We start from the raw sequence: 15,889 nt of genomic DNA, 5'->3' as shown, positions 1-15,889 counted from the left end.
AATGGAAGGTAGTGACACATCACCAGGGGGCGACACAAAGAGGAGAGGCCTTCCATGAGGGGAGACTGGAGGGTGCCGACACTCACCACCAGGGGGCGACGCGGAGAGGAGGGGAGGCCTTCCGGGAGGGGAGCATAGAAGGTGCCGACACTCACCACCAGGGGGCGACACAAAGAGGAGGAGAGGCCTTCCGGGAGGGGAGAATGGAAGGAAGCGACACTCACCACCAGGGGGCGACGCACAGAGGCGGGGAGGCCTTTTGTGAGGGGAGAATGGAAGGAAGCGACACTCACCACCAGGGGGCGACGCAGAGAGGAGGGGAGCATGGGAGGTGCCGACACTCACCACCAGGGGGAGACACAAGGAGGAGGGGAGGCCTTCCGGGAGGGGAGAATGGAAGGAAGCAACACTCACCACCAGGGGGCGACACAGAGAGGAGGGGGGCATGGGAGGTGCTGACACTCACCACCAGGGGGCGACACGGAGAGGAGGGGAGGCCTTCCGGGAGGGGAGAATGGAAGGAAGCGACACTCACCACCAGGGGGCGACACAAAGAGGAGGAGAGGCCTTCCGGGATGGGTGAATGGAAGGAAGTGACACTCACCACCAGGGGGCGACACAGAGAGGAGGGGAGCACGGAAGGTGCCGACACTCACCACCAGGGGGCGACACAGAGAGGAGGGGAGGCCTTCAGGGAGGGGAGAATGGAAGGAAGCGACGACACTCACCACCAGGGGGCGACACAAAGAGGAGGAGAGGCCTTTAGTGAGGGGAGAATGGAAGGAAGCGACACTCACCACCAGGGGGCGACAGGGAGAGGAGGGGAGCATGGAAGGTGCTGCCACTCACCACCAGGGGGCGACACGGAGAGGAGAGAAGCATGGAAGGTGCCGCCACTCACCACCAGGGGGCTCTCAGATCGAATCCCCATTTTACAGACGAGATAGCCGAGGCCCGGAGAAGTTAAGTGGCTTGCCACTTGCCTGCTGTGTGGCCTCGGGCAAGTCACTTCACTTCCCTGGCCCTCGGTTCCCTCGTCTGCAAAATGGGGCTCGAGACTGCGAGTCCCACGGGGCACAGAGACTGTGTCCAGCCTGACGCTGCCCACTGGCACTTCCCAAGCGCTCAGTCCAGTGCTCTGCACACAATAAGCGCTCAATAAATACGACCGAGTGAACGAATGAATTACTATTCTATTTATTTTGTCAATTTGTTTTGTTGTCCGTCTCCCCCTTCTCGACTGTGAGCCCGCCGTCGGGTAGGGACCGTCTCTCTACGTTGCCGGCTTGTCCTTCCCAGGCGCTCAGCCCAGTGCTCTGCGCACAGTAAGTGCTCAATAAATACGTGAGGAGGACCCTTCCCTCATCGCCGTCTTCATAATAATAATAATAATAATAATAATAATAATAATAATAATAATAATAATAATAATAATAAAATAATGGCATTTGTTAAGCGCTTACTACGTGCAAAGCACTGTTCTAAGCGCTGGGGAGGTTACAAGGTGATCCCCCCCTTCTTACCTCCTTCCCTTCCCCACAGCACCTGTATATATGTTTGTACGTATTTATTACTCTATTTATTTATTTTACTTGTCCATATCCTATTTTATTTTGTTAGCACGTTCGGTTTTGTTCTCCCCCCTTTTAGACTGTGAGCCCGCTGTTGGGTAGGGACTGTCTCTATATGGACTTCCCAGGCGCTTAGTCCAGTGCTCTGCACACAGTAAGCGCTCAATAAATACGATTGATGATGATGATGATGATGGTGAATGAATGAATGAATGAATGAATGAATGAATGAAAGAATGAATGACACGGAGAGGAGGGGAGGCCTTCCGGGAAGGGGGGAATGGAAGGAAGCGACACTCACCTCGGGAATCCAGAGGGCACAGCTGACGTGTGCCCACTTGGTGCCCGTCCTGGTGGCTTTCATGGCCCCTCCCCTCTTCGGGCACAGCAGGCACTGAGGATGGACGCCCAGGACGCAGGTGCGACACAGCCAGCTGCCTTCGGGGACCTTGAGGATGCCGTAACAGGCCTTGGAACACAGTTAACTCATCAATTATTCAGCCGATCGATCAGTCAATCGCATTTATTGAGCGCTTACTGCGGGCAGAGCACCGGACTAAGCGCTTGGGAAGCCCAGGTTGGCAACGTCTAGAGACGGCCCCTACCCGACGGCGGGCTCACAGTCTAGAATCAATCAATCAATCAATCGTATTTATTGAGCGCTTACTATGTGCAGAGCACTGTACTAAGCGCTTGGGAAGTACAAATTGGCATCACATAGAGACAGTCCCTACCCAACAGTGGGCTCACAGTCTAAAAGGGGGAGACAGAGAACAGAACCAAACATACGAACAAAATAAAATAAGTAGGATAGAAATGTACAAGTAAAATAAATAAATAAATAAATAAATAGAGTGATAAATATGTACAACCATATATACGTATATACAGGTGCTGTGGGGAAGGGAAGGAGGTAAGACGGGGGGATGGAGAGGGGGACGAGGGGGAGAGGAAGGAAGGGGCTCAGTCTGGGAAGGCCTCCTGGAGGAGGTGAGCTCTCAGCAGGGCCTTGAAGGGAGAGACAGAAGGGGGAGACAGAGAACGAAACCAAACATATTAACAAAATAAAATGAATAGATATGTACAAGTAAAATAAATAAATGGAGTAATAAATACATACAAAAAACATATATACAGGTGCTGTGGGGAAGGGAAGGAGGTAAGACGGCGGGGATGGAGAGGGGGACGAGGAAGAGAATTATTGCATTGGTTCAGCGCTTCCGACGTTGTCAAGCTTTTTTACGGTCTTCGCTAAAAGCTCACTAATGTGCCATAGTACGCATATTTATTTTCGTATTCGTATTTATTCTATTTATTTTATTTTGTTCGTGTGTTTGGTTTTCTTCTCTGTCTCCCCCTCCTAGACCGCGAGCCCGCTGTTGGGTAGGGACCGTCTCTCGGTGGACTTCCCAAGCGCTTAGTGCAGTGCTCTGCACACAGTAAGCGCTCAATAAATACGACAATGAGTGAATGAGTGAATGCCAGGCGCTGTACTAGACGCTGGGGTAGGCACCAGCCAATCAGTCCCTGTCCCACGTGGGGCGCACAGTCTTCATTCTAAGTAATAATAACTGTGGTATCTGTTAAGCGCTTCTTACGTGCCAGACACTGTGCTGAGCACTCTGGTACGTACGAGCTAATCATAATAATAACGACGGCATTTGTTAAGCGCTTACTACGTGTCAAGCACCGTCCCAATCAGGTCGGTCACAGTCCCGTGTCTTCCACACGGTGTTCATCCACCCTTTACGGATGAGGGACCTGAGGCCCAGAGAAGCGACGCGACTCTCCCAAGGGCGCGCGGTCAGTCGATCGTATCTATAGGGCGCTTACTGGGTGCACAGCGCTGTACTAAGCGCTCGGGAGAGGACAACCCAACAATATCCGAACACTTCCCCTGCCCACAACAGGCTGCCAGTCTAGAGGGGGAGACGGACAAGCGGCAGAGCAGGAATCAGAACCCAGGTCCTTCCGGTTCCCAGGCCCGGGCTCTAGTCACTAGGCCGTGCCCCTTCTTCCCCGTTCTCACCCGCTGCGTGACCCTGGGCAAGTCATTTCGCTTCTCTGGCCCTCGGTCACCTCATCAATAAAATGGCCCCGTTTAAGACAGGGACCGCGTCCAACCTGATTCGTTCATTGTCGTATTTCTCGAGCGCTTACCGTGCGCGGAGCACTGTACCAAGCGCTTGGGGGAGGCCGGCACGACGATAAACGGACACATTCCCTGCCCACGGTGAGTTGACAATCTTGGGGGGAGGGCAGCATTCGCTCCATCTATCCCAGCGCTTAGTACAGTGCCTGACACGTAGTAGGCACTTAACAGATACCATCATTATTATTGTAGGAGGAAATTTTACTCCGAAAAATGCCAAAAAAGAGAGTATTTGGTCAAAAATCAATAACCTTCTGGTTCAACCACCAGGGGGCGCTCTGCCCTGAACATGAAAACGCATTCATTCACTCGGTCGTATTCGTTCATTCATTCATTCGATCGTCTTTATTCACTCATTCATTCATTCAGTCGTATTTACTGAGCGCTTACTGTGTGCAGAGCACTGTACTAAGCGCTTGGGAAGCACAAGTTGGCAACATATAGGGATGGTCCCTACCCAACAGCGGGCTATTGATCGCTTACTGTGTGCACAACACTGTACTGAGTGCTTCCTAAACAAGTGCTTGCTTGGACAGCCCCCCGTGGGGCAACCTGATCACGCTGTAACCTCCCCAGCGCTTAGAACAGTGCTTTGCACATAGTAAGTGCTTAATAAATGCCATTATTATTATTATTATTATTATTACTAAACTTAGCTAGCCTCTGCTCTGCGTAACGCTCGTTTTGTTCTGAATGGCATACGTTAGGCGCTTACTATGAACCGGGCACTGTACTGAGTGCCAGCAGCGTGGCTCAATGGAAAAGAGCCCGGGCTTTGGAGTCAGAGGTCATGGGTTCGAATCCCAGCTCCGCCAACTGTCAGCTGTGTGACTCTGGGCGAGTCACTTGCCTTCTCTGGGCCTCAGTTCCCTCATCTGGAAAATGGGGATGAAGACTGTGAGCTCCTGTGGGCCAACCTGATCACCTTGTAACCTCCCCAGCGCTTATAACAGTGCTTTGCACATAGTAAGCACTTAATAAATGCCCTCATTATTATTATTATTATTATCCCGGCTCCGCCAACTGTCAGCTGTGTGACTCCGGGTGAGTCACTTCACTTCTCTGGGCCTCAGTTCCCTCATCTGGAAAATGGGGATGAAGACCGGGAGCCCCCCGTGGGACAACCCGATCGCCTTGTAACCTCCCCAGCGCTTAGAACGGTGCTTTGCACAGAGTGAGCGCTTAATAAATGCTCTCATTATTATTACCAGCTGATTAATACAGTGCTCGAAAACGCTTAATAAATGCGATTGAATAAAAAAATACACCGTCCCCGTCCCACATGGGGGTCGCGGTCTTTCTCCCCGTTTTCCGGGTGAGGTAACTGAGGCCCAGAGATGTGAAGTGACTCACCCAAGGTCACACGGCAGACGAGCGGCGGAGCCGGGATTAGAACCCACATCCCTCTCCCTCCCGGGCCCGGGTCCTAGCCGCCGGGCCGCTCTCCCCTCTGCCGTGCTGCTTCGGGTTTCCAACTCCCGGGAATTTTTAAACCGGTTCCGTCCGGAGAAGCAGCGTGGCTCGGTGGAAAGAACGTGAGCTTGGGAGTCCGAGGTCATGGGTTCAAATCCCGGCTCCGCCAATTCATTCATTCAATCGTACTTATGGGCGCTTACTGTGTGCAGAGCACTGTACTAAGCGCTTGGGAAGTCCATATAGAGCCGGTCCCTACCCGACGGCGGGCTCACGGTCTAGAAGGGGGAGACGGACAACAAAACCAAACATATTCACAAAAGAAAATAAGTCTAAGCCGTCGTGCCCCGGCCCGGCCGTCTCGTCTCTCGCACCCGCAACGCCCTCCCCCTCTCCGGCAGCGCTTCCAACGCTGCTCGGCACGTAGTAGACGCTTTGACAAGTAATAATAGAGAACAGAGAACCGGCGGGGCGCAGTGGCAAGAGCCCGGGCTTTGGCGTCCGAGGTCGCGGGTTCAAATCCCGGCTCCGCCGCTTGTCAGCTGGGTGACTTGGGGCGAGTCGCTTCACTCCTCTGGGCCTCAGTTCCCTCATCTTTAAAATGGGGATGAAGATTGTGACCCCCGCCGTGGGACAACCTCACCGCCTTGTAACCTCCCCAGCCGCCGGGTGACTTGGGGCGAGTCACTTCGCTCCTCTGGGCCTCAGTTCCCTCATCTTTAAAATGGGGATGAACACTATGACCCCCCTCGTGGGACAACCTCACCGCCTTGTAACCTCCCCAGCACATAGTAAGCGCTTAATAGATGCCATCATTATAATAATATTATTAGCAAGCGCTTAACAAATACCATCATCAGCACTGTTGCCAACTTGTACTTCCCAAGTGCTCAGTCCAGTGCTCTGCACACGGTAAGCGCTCAATAAGTACGACTGAATGACTCATTATTGTTAATAATGGTAATGATGGCATTTGTTAAGCGCTTACTACGTGCCCAGCGCTGTTCTAAGCGCCGGGGTAAACACAAGGTGATCCGGTTGACCGTGGGGCTCACGGTCTGGGTGACTTTGGGCGAGTCACTTCCCGTCTCCGGGCCTCAGTTCCCTCATCTGGAAAACGAGGATGAGGCCCGTGAGCCACCCATGGGATAACCTGATTACCTTGTAGCCCCCAGAGCTTAATAAACGCCATCATCATTATTATTATTATTATTATTATTATTATTATTATTATTATTATTATTTCTTCATCGCCACGTTTTTCAACGAAGCCTGGAGCCCTACGAACTTCCCGCTGGAATCGGCTTTCCGGATCTACTGCTCCGAGGCCTCGGAAAACATCCCTCTCAACTCTGCCGGGGGTGAGTGACATCATTTTGGCGTCGGTTCCCCGAAAGGAATTGGGTAAAACTTCCGAGAAGACAGAGGGAGGGAGCAACCTCAACCCTTCCACCTTCTTTAATCAATCGTTAATCAATCAATCAATCATATTTATTGAGCGCTGACTGTGTGCAGGGCACTGTACTAAGCGCTTGGGAAGTCCAAGTTGGCAACCTATGGAGACGGTCAATCAATCAATCGATCAATCAATCGTATTTATTGAGCGCTTACTGTGTGCAGAGCACTGTACTACGCGCTTGGGAAGTACAAATTGGCAACACATAGAGACAGTCCCTACCCAGAAGTGGGCTCACATTCTAAAAGGGGGAGACAGAGAACAAAACCAAACATACGAAAAAATAAAATAAATAGAATAGATATGGACAAATAAATTAAATAAATAAATAGAGTAAAAAAAATATGTACAAACATACGGTCCCTACCCAACAGCGGGCTCACGGTCTAGAAGGGGGAGACGGAGAACAAAACCAAACATATTAACCAAATAAAATCGATAGAATAGATTATTTATCCTATAAATAATAGGGTATTATTAAAATGGGGATGTAAAATGTACATTGTACATTAAATTGTACATTAAAGGTAAAAATGCAAAATTTTACATTGTACGTTATTAAATCATAATAATAATAACAGCGCCGGGGAGGTGACAAGTCAACAAGTCAACACGTGAACAAGTCAAATAAATAAATAGAGTAATAAATATGTACAAACATATATACAGGTACTTATACTTCTTTACTTCGTTCTGATGTCTTTCCTTCGGATAAGAACCGTATTTTGACGATTTTTTTTTTAATTCCCCTCCGCTCCGCTCCTACCAGTCCCGTTGAAAAACTCGGAATAGCCCGTGACAACCCTCTGGGTTGTAAACCCGTTGAGGGCAGGGAATGCGCCTGCTTATTCATTCAATCGCATTTACCGAGCGCTTACGGTGTGCGGAGCGCTGTACTGAGCGCTTGGGAAGTCCAAGTCGGCAACAAATAGAGACGGTCCCTGCCCAACGGCGGGTTCACAGTCTAGAATTGTACTCTCCCAAGCGCTTAGTCCAGTGCTGGGCACGAGGTAAGCGGCAAATACCATCACTATTATTATGTCAGAATAATAATAATAATCATAACGATGGCATTTATTAAGCGCTTACTATGTGCAAAGCACTGTTCTAAGCGCCGGGGAGGTTACAAGGTGATCAGGCTGTCCCATGGGGCCCTCACAGTCTTCATCCCCATTTTACAGATAAGGCAACTGAGGCCTAGAGAAGTGAAGTGACTCACCCAAAGTCACCCAGCTGACAACTGGTGGAGCCGGGATTTGAACCCATAATAGTAATAGCAATGATAATAATAATAATGATGATGGCATTTATTAAGCGCTTACTATGTGCAAAGCACTGTTCTAAGCACCGGGGAGGTTACAAGGGGATCAGGTTGTCCCACAGGGGGCTCACAGTCTTAATCCCCATTTTCCAGATGAGGTAACTGAGGCCCAGAGAAGTGACGTGACTCGCCCAAAGTCACCCAGCTGACAATTGGTGGAGCCGGGATTTGAACCCATAATAATAATAATGATAATAATGATGGCATTTATTAAGCGCTTACTATGTGCAAAGCACTGTTCTAAGCGCCGGGGAGGTTACAAGGGGATCAGGTTGTCCCATGGGGGGCTCACGGTCTTCATCCCCATTTTACAGATAAGGCAACTGAGGCCTAGAGAAGTGAAGTGACTCGCCCAAAGTCACCCAGCTGACAATTGGCGGAGCCAGGATTTGAACCCATAATAATAATAATAATGATAATAATGATGGCATTTATTAAGCGCTTACTATGTGCAAAGCACTGTTCTAAGCGCTGGGGAGGTTACAAGGTGATCAGGTTGTCCCACGGGGGGCTCACAGTCTTAATCCCCATTTTCCAGATGAGAGAACTGAGGCCCAGAGAAGTGAAGTGACTCGTCCAACGTCACCCAGCTGACAACTGTTGGAGCCGGGATTTGAACCCATAATAATAATAACAATTATAATGATGGCATTTATTAAGCGCTAACTATGTGCAAAGCACTGTTCTAAGCACAGGGGAGGTTACAAGGTGATCAGGTTGTCCCCTGTGGGGCTCACGGTCTTAATCCCCATTTTACAGATGAGGGAACTGAGGCACAGAGAATGATAATAATGGTGGTATTTGTTAAGTGCTTACTATGTGCAAAGCACTGTTCTAAATGCTGGATTTATTAAGCACTTACTATGTGCCAAGCACTGTTCTAAGCGTCGGAGAGGTTCCAAGGTGATCAGGTTGTCCCACGGGGGGCTCACGGTCTTCATCCCCATTTTACAGATAAGGCCCCCATTTTACACATAAGGCAACTGAGGCCCAGAGAAGTGAAGTGACTCGCCCAAAGTCACCCAGCTGACAAGTGGCGGAGCCAGGATTTGAACCCACGACCTCCGACTCCAAAGCCCGGGCTCTTCCCACGGAGCCACGCCGCTTCTCAGCCCAGGAGGTCATGGGTTCTAATCCCCGGTCCGCCGGGCGGCCTCAGTCCCCTCATCCGTAAAACGGATGCCTTCCCAGACTGAGCCCCCTCCTTCCTCTCCCCCTCGTCCCCCTCTCCATCCCCCCCATCTTACCTCCTTCCCTTCCCCACAGCACCTGTATATATGTTTGTACATATTTATTACTCTATTTATTTTACTTGTCCATATCTATTCTATTCATTTTATTTTGTTAGTATGTTTGGTTTTGTTCTCCGTCTCCCCCTTTTAGACTGTGAGCCCACTGTTGGGTAGGGACTGTCTCTATATGTTGCCAGTTTGGACTTCCCAAGCGCTTAGTACAGTGCTCTGCACATAGTAAGCGCTCAATAAATACGATTGATGATGATGATAATGATGACACGGTCCCCATCTCGCGTGTGGCCCACCGTCTCCGTCCCCGTGTTCCAGACGGCCGTTGATGATGACGGCCAACCTTTCTCCCTCTTATCATTACTACTATCATTATTAATAATCATATTTATTGAGCGCATACTGTGTGCAAAGCACTGTACTAAGTGATTGGGAGGGTACAACAGAACATCAGACACAGTCCCTGCCCACCACGAACTCACAGTCTAGAGGGGGAGATGGACATTCACAGTAGTAATCAATCAATCAGTCATATTTATTGAGCGCTTCCTGTGTGCACAGCACTGTACTAAGCGCTTGGGAAGTCCAAGTTGGCAACATATAGAGACAGTCCCTACCCAACAGTGGGCTCACAGTCTAAAATTTATTTTATTTTGTTAGTATGTTTGGTTTTGTTCTCCGCCTCCCCGTTTTAGACTGTGAGCCCGCTGTTGGGTAGGGACGTTGCCAGTTTGGACTTCCCAAGCGCTCAGTGCAGTGCTCCGCACGTCGTAAGCGCTCAATAAATACGATCGATGATGATGATGATGATGATGGAAACGGGGTTCAGGGAGGGCGAATCCCGCCGGCCGGGGCGGCCCGCCCGCCTCACCTGATGGACGCAGATGTTGCACTTGTCGCAGAACACCATGTCGTTGCCGTCCTCGCTGTCGGGCGAGCGGCACACGTCGCAGATGACGTCTTCGTCGTACTCGATGCCCAGCCCTTCTTCCGTCTCGATGGCGTGGTTCATGTTCTCGTGGCACTGCCGCTCCAGAACCTCCACCGTCTTCTCCATGGCGTTCTCGTCCACCGGCCCGCAGCCTGCACGGACACCCGGGGGAGGACAACCTTTCCAGGCCCCGCCGGATTCCCTCCGTCGGGCACTGGCCAAGCATCATCATCATCATCAATCATATTTACTGAGCGCTTACTGTGTGCAGAGCACTGGACTAAGCGCTTGGGAAGTCCACGTTGGCAACATATGGAGACGGTCCCTACCCACTAAAACCATCGTCGTCGGAATGCCGTTCTTCTTCCTCTTCTTATAAATACCGCGGATGGATGGATCGGTTGATTTTGGGCGACGGCTGCCCTGAAAAGGGGAGAGTCCCCATGCCGAGGTTCCTAGCGTGTGCGTGGCCAGAAAACTGGGTTACCAAATTTTGGGGGGGTGATAAACATTTTGAGGGGTGTGCTATTTATATTCAAGTCACTACAATAATAATAATAATAATAATGGCATTTATTAAGTGCTTACTATGTGCAAAGCACTGTTCTAAGCATGGGGGTAGATACACAGTAATCAAGTTGCTTATATATATATATATGTGTGTGTATATATATATATATATATATATATACACATACAAATAAATATATATAATATGTATAATATATATATAATGAATGTTTGTGAGCCCACTGTCGGGTAGGGACCCTCTCTAGATGTTGCCAACTTGTACTTCCCAAGCGCTCAGTACAGTGCTCTGCACACACTAAGCACTCAACAAATACGATTGATTGATATATATAGTTGTTTATATATATGTGTGTGTTTATATATACATATACACATATATACATACATACATACATATATTCTCCCCCTTCTAGACTGTGAGCCCACTGTCGGGTAGGGACCCTCTCTAGATGTTGCCAACTTGTACTTCCCAAGCGCTCAGTACAGTGCTCTGCACAGAGTAAGCACTCAACAAATACGATTGATTGATATATATAGTTGTTTATATATATGTGTGTGTTTATCTATACATATACATATACACATATATACATACATACATACATATATTCTCCCCCTTCTAGACTGTGAGCCCACTGTCGGGTAGGGACCCTCTCTAGATGTTGCCAACTTGTACTTCCCAAGCGCTTAGTACAGTGCTCTGCACAGAGTAAGCACTCAACAAATACGATTGATTGATATATATAGTTGTTTATATATATGTGTGTGTTTATATATACATATACATATACACATACACATATATACATACATACATACATATATTCTCCCCCTTCTAGACTGTGAGCCCACTGTTGGGTAGGGACCGTCTCTATATGTTGCCAACTTGGACTTCCCAAGCGCTTAGTACAGTGCTCTGCACACAGTAAGGACTCAACAAATACGATTGATTGATATGCATAGTTGTTTATATATATGTATATATGTCTATATATACATATATATACACATATGTACATATATACATACATACATACACACACACATTCATATATACATTCTCCCCCTTCTAGACTGTGAGCCCACTGTCGGGTAGGGACCGTCTCTATATGTTGCCAACTTGTCCTTTCCAAGCGCTTAGCGCAGTGCTCTGCACACAGGAAGCGCTCAGTAAATACGATTGAATGAATGAATGAATGTTTGTACATATTTATTACTCTATTTATTTATTTGACTTGTACATATTTATTCTATTTATTTTATTTTGTGAATATGTTTTGTTCTGTCGTCTGTCTCCCCCTTCTAGACTGTGAGCCCACTGTTGGGTAGGGACCGTCTCTAGATGTTGCCAACTTGGACTTCCCAAGCACTTAGTACAGTGCTCTGCACACAGTAAGTGCTCAATAAATACTATTGAATGAATGAATGAATATGTTTCTACATATTTATTACTCCATTTATTTATTTTACTTGTACATATTTATTCTATTTATTTTATTTTGTTAATATGTTTGGTTTTGTTCTCTGTCTCCCCCTTCTAGACTGTGAGCCCACTGTTGGGTAGGGACCGTCTCTAGATGTTGCCAACTTGTCCTTCCCAAGCGCTTAGTACAGTGCTCTGCACACAGTAAGCGCTCAGTAAATATGATTGATTGAATGAATGAATGAATATCCAGAAAACTGGGTTACCAAATTTTTGGTTGTGATGCACATTTAGAGGGGTGTGCTATTTATATTCAAGTCACTATGTATATATGTTTGTACATATTTATTACTCTAATTTTACTTGTACATATTTATTCTATTTCTTTTATTTTGTTAACATGTTTTGTTTTGCTGTCTGTCTCCCCCTTCTAGACTGTGAGCCCACTGTTGGGTAGGGACCGTCTCTATATGTTGGCAACTTGGACTTCCCAAGCGCTTAGTACAGTGCTCTGCCCACAGTAAGCGCTCAATAAATACGATTGAATGAATGAATGAATATCCAGAAAACTGGGTTACCAAATTTTGGGTTGTGATACACATTTAGAGGGGTGTGCTATTTATATTCAAGTCACTATGTATATATGTTTGTACATATTTATTACTCTATTTTACTTGCACATATTTATTCTATTTCTTTTATTTTGTTAACATGTTTTGTTTTGCTGTCCGTCTCCCCCTTCTAGACTGTGAGCCTGCTGTTGGGTAGGGACTGTCTCTATATGTTGCCAACTTGGACTTCCCAAGCGCTTAGTACAGTGCTCTGCACACAGTAAGCGCTCAATAAATACGACTGAATGAATGAATGAATAATAATAATAACGATGGCACTTATTAAGCGCTTACTATGTGCAAAGCACCGTTCTAAGCGCTGGGGAAGGTTACAAGGCGATCGGGTCGTCCCACGGGGGGGCTCACGGTCTCCATCCCCATTTTACAGATGAGGGAACTGAGGCCCAGAGAAGTGACTCGCCCAAAGTCACACAGCTGATGGTTGGCGGAGCCGGGATTCGAACCCACGGCCTCGGACTCCAAAGCCAGGGCTCCCTTTCCGCCGAGCCACGCCGCTTCTCCGTCACCTGATCGAGCGCTTCCTGGGTGGTGGGGCGCTGGACTGAGCGCCCGGGAAGTACAGTTCGGCAGCAGAGAGAGACGCCATTTCTTCGGTCGTATTTATTGAGCGCTTACTGGGTGCGGAGCGCTGTACTAAGCGCTTGGGAAGTCCAAGTCGGCAACATATAGAGACGGTCCCTACCCGACAGCGGGCTCACAGTCTAGACGGGGGAGACGGACAACAAGACAAAACAGATTAACCAAATAAATAGAATAAATACGTACAATCAATCAATCGCATTTATTGAGCGCTTACTGCGTGCAGAGCACTGTACTAAGCGCTTGGGAAGTCCAAGTCGGCAACATCTAGAGACGGTCCCTACCCGACAGCGGGCTCACAGTCTAGACGGGGGAGACGGACAACAAGACAAAACAGATTAACCAAATAAATAGAATAAATACGTACAGTCAATCAATTGTATTTATTGAGCGCTTACCGCGTGCAGAGCACTGTACTAAGCGCTTGGGAAGTCCAAATTGGCAACATCTAGAGACGGTCCCTACCCAACAGCGGGCTCAGTCTAGAAGGGGGAGACGGACGACCAAACGAAACACGCCAACAGGTGTCAAAATAGTCAGAACAAACGGAATTATAGCGTGAGCGCTTACCGTGTGCAGAGCACTGTACTAAGCGCGTGGGAAGGACAAGTCTCCCACACTACTGTTACTTGCAAATCATCATCATCAATCGCATTTATTGAGCGCTTACTATGTGCAGAGCACTGTACTAAGCGCTTGGGACGTACAAATTGGCAACATATAGAGACGGTCCCTACCCAACAGTGGGCTCACGCGGTAGCGTCCTAACGTGAAGCAAATTTGTATCTTGGAAGTATCCGTGCTTACCCGTTAACATCCTACTTCATGTCTCATCCTATCTCATGTTATTCCTCTATTTATTTATTACTCTATTTATTTTACTTGTACATGTCTATTCCATTTATTTTATTTTGTTTTATTTTATTTGTTTGTTTTATTTTATTTTATTTCGTTAGTATGTTCGGTTTTGTTCTCTGTTCCCCCCTTTTAGACCGTGAGCCCGCTGTTGGGGCCGTCTCTATATGCTGCCAACTTGGACTTCCCAAGCGCTTAGTCCAGTGCTCCGCCCTCAGTAAGCGCTCAATAAATACGACTGATGACGTGCAACTAATTCGTCACGTGCACATCTAACGTGCAACATATTCGTTCCGTGGAAACGTTCGTGCGTGCCTGCTGACACCCTTCCTGACGCGCGACAGACCTGTTACTTGTCTTAATTCCCAGTCTTAAGCGGCGGGGCGGACGCGAGGCGGGAAGGGAAGGTGGGAAGGACCGGCCGGCGGCGGGAACGCCGCCCGGCCCGTACCCACCCATCTCGCCGAGCTCCTCGTTGAGCTCCTGGAGCCAGAAGATGTCCGTGTCGTCCAGGTCGTAGCGGCACACGGACTTGGCCAGCTCCAGGATGTTGATGTAGCCGGGCTCCGCGGGCTCCTGGCTGGAGCAGTGGATGTACTTCCGCGGGCGGATGTACAGGACGTCCTTCACCTTCTCGGCGACCACCCTGGAAACCGTCCGCAGAGAGCAGCGGGGAGACTGAGCGCTCGGGAGAGGGGCGGCCCAAGGACCCGGGGGGGGCCTGATCCCGGCTCCGCCGCGCGACCTCGGGAGAGTCCGGGCGCTTCTCGGGACACGGTAAGCGCTCCATAACTGCGATCGAACGAACTCCTCTGGGCCTCGGTTTCCTCACCTGGAAAACTGAGATTGGCCGTCCCGCGGGGGACCGCGCCCGACCCGCTCTGCCTGTAATAATAATGACGACGGCGTTTTTGGGTAGGGACCGTCTCCATACGTTGCCAATTTGTACTTCCCAAGCGCTCAGTACAGTGCTCCGCACGCAGTAAGCGCTCACTAAATACGATTGATGATGATGCTGGCATTTGTTGAGCGCTCACTATGTGCGAAGCACCGTTCTAAGCGCTGGGGAGGATACGAGGGGATCGGGTTGTCCCCCGGGGGGCTCCCGGTCTTCATCCCCATTCTCCAGATGAGGGAACCGAGGCCCAGAGAAGTGAAGTGACTCGCCCAGAGTCACCCAGCTAAGTGGCAGAGCTGGGATTCGAACCCATGACCGCTGACTCCCAAGCCCGGGCTCTTTCCACTGAGCCACGCTGCTTCTTTTCTCCCCCTTCTAGCCTGTGAGCCCACTGTTGGGTAGGGACCGTCTCTAGATGTTGCCGACTTGGACTTCCCAAGCGCTCAGTACAGTGCTCTGCACGCAGTAAGCGCTCAATAAATATGATTGATTACGAGTGTGAGCCCCACGTCGGACAGGGACTGTGGCCGACCGGATCAGCTCGTTCCTATCCCAGCGTTTGGAACGGTTCTTGGCACATAGGAAGCGCTTAACAAGTACCATCGTGACTATTGTCTTCCTCCTCCTTCATCTCCACCCCACGGGATGTGCTGAGCGTCCCAGGATTTCCTCTTGCCTTCCTAACACCCGCCTGCCATATCCTAATAATACTAATAATATTTGCGGTCCTCTTTCATCTCTTTCATCTCCATCCATATGTTGCCAATTTGTACTTCCCAAGCGCTTAGTACAGTGCTCTGCACATAGTAAGCGCTCAATAAATACGACTGATGATGATGATGATGATCCCACAGGATGTGCTGGGCGTCCCAGGATTTCCTCC

At 49.0% G+C, this 15,889-nt stretch overlaps 1 protein-coding gene across 3 annotated transcripts in view; it reads right to left on the bottom strand.

The window, feature by feature from the left end:
* JADE3 (jade family PHD finger 3) overlaps positions 1-15,889 on the bottom strand; it is a 60,904-nt gene that overhangs the window by 16,640 nt on the left and 28,375 nt on the right. For all 3 annotated transcript variants that reach the window (XM_038757094.1, XM_038757093.1, XM_038757095.1), the window contains exons 5-7: positions 14,564-14,754; positions 10,029-10,240; positions 1,873-2,040 (exon numbers count right to left, since the gene is read on the bottom strand). In XM_038757094.1, coding sequence (XP_038613022.1) covers positions 1,873-2,040; positions 10,029-10,240; positions 14,564-14,754 — 571 coding nt within the window. The remainder of the gene's footprint in view (positions 1-1,872; positions 2,041-10,028; positions 10,241-14,563; positions 14,755-15,889) is intronic.

Source organism: Tachyglossus aculeatus, chromosome 15 (genome assembly GCF_015852505.1).
Source record: "Tachyglossus aculeatus isolate mTacAcu1 chromosome 15, mTacAcu1.pri, whole genome shotgun sequence".
Lineage (NCBI taxonomy): Eukaryota > Metazoa > Chordata > Mammalia > Monotremata > Tachyglossidae > Tachyglossus > Tachyglossus aculeatus.
This window is presented reverse-complemented; position numbering and strand designations above follow the sequence as displayed.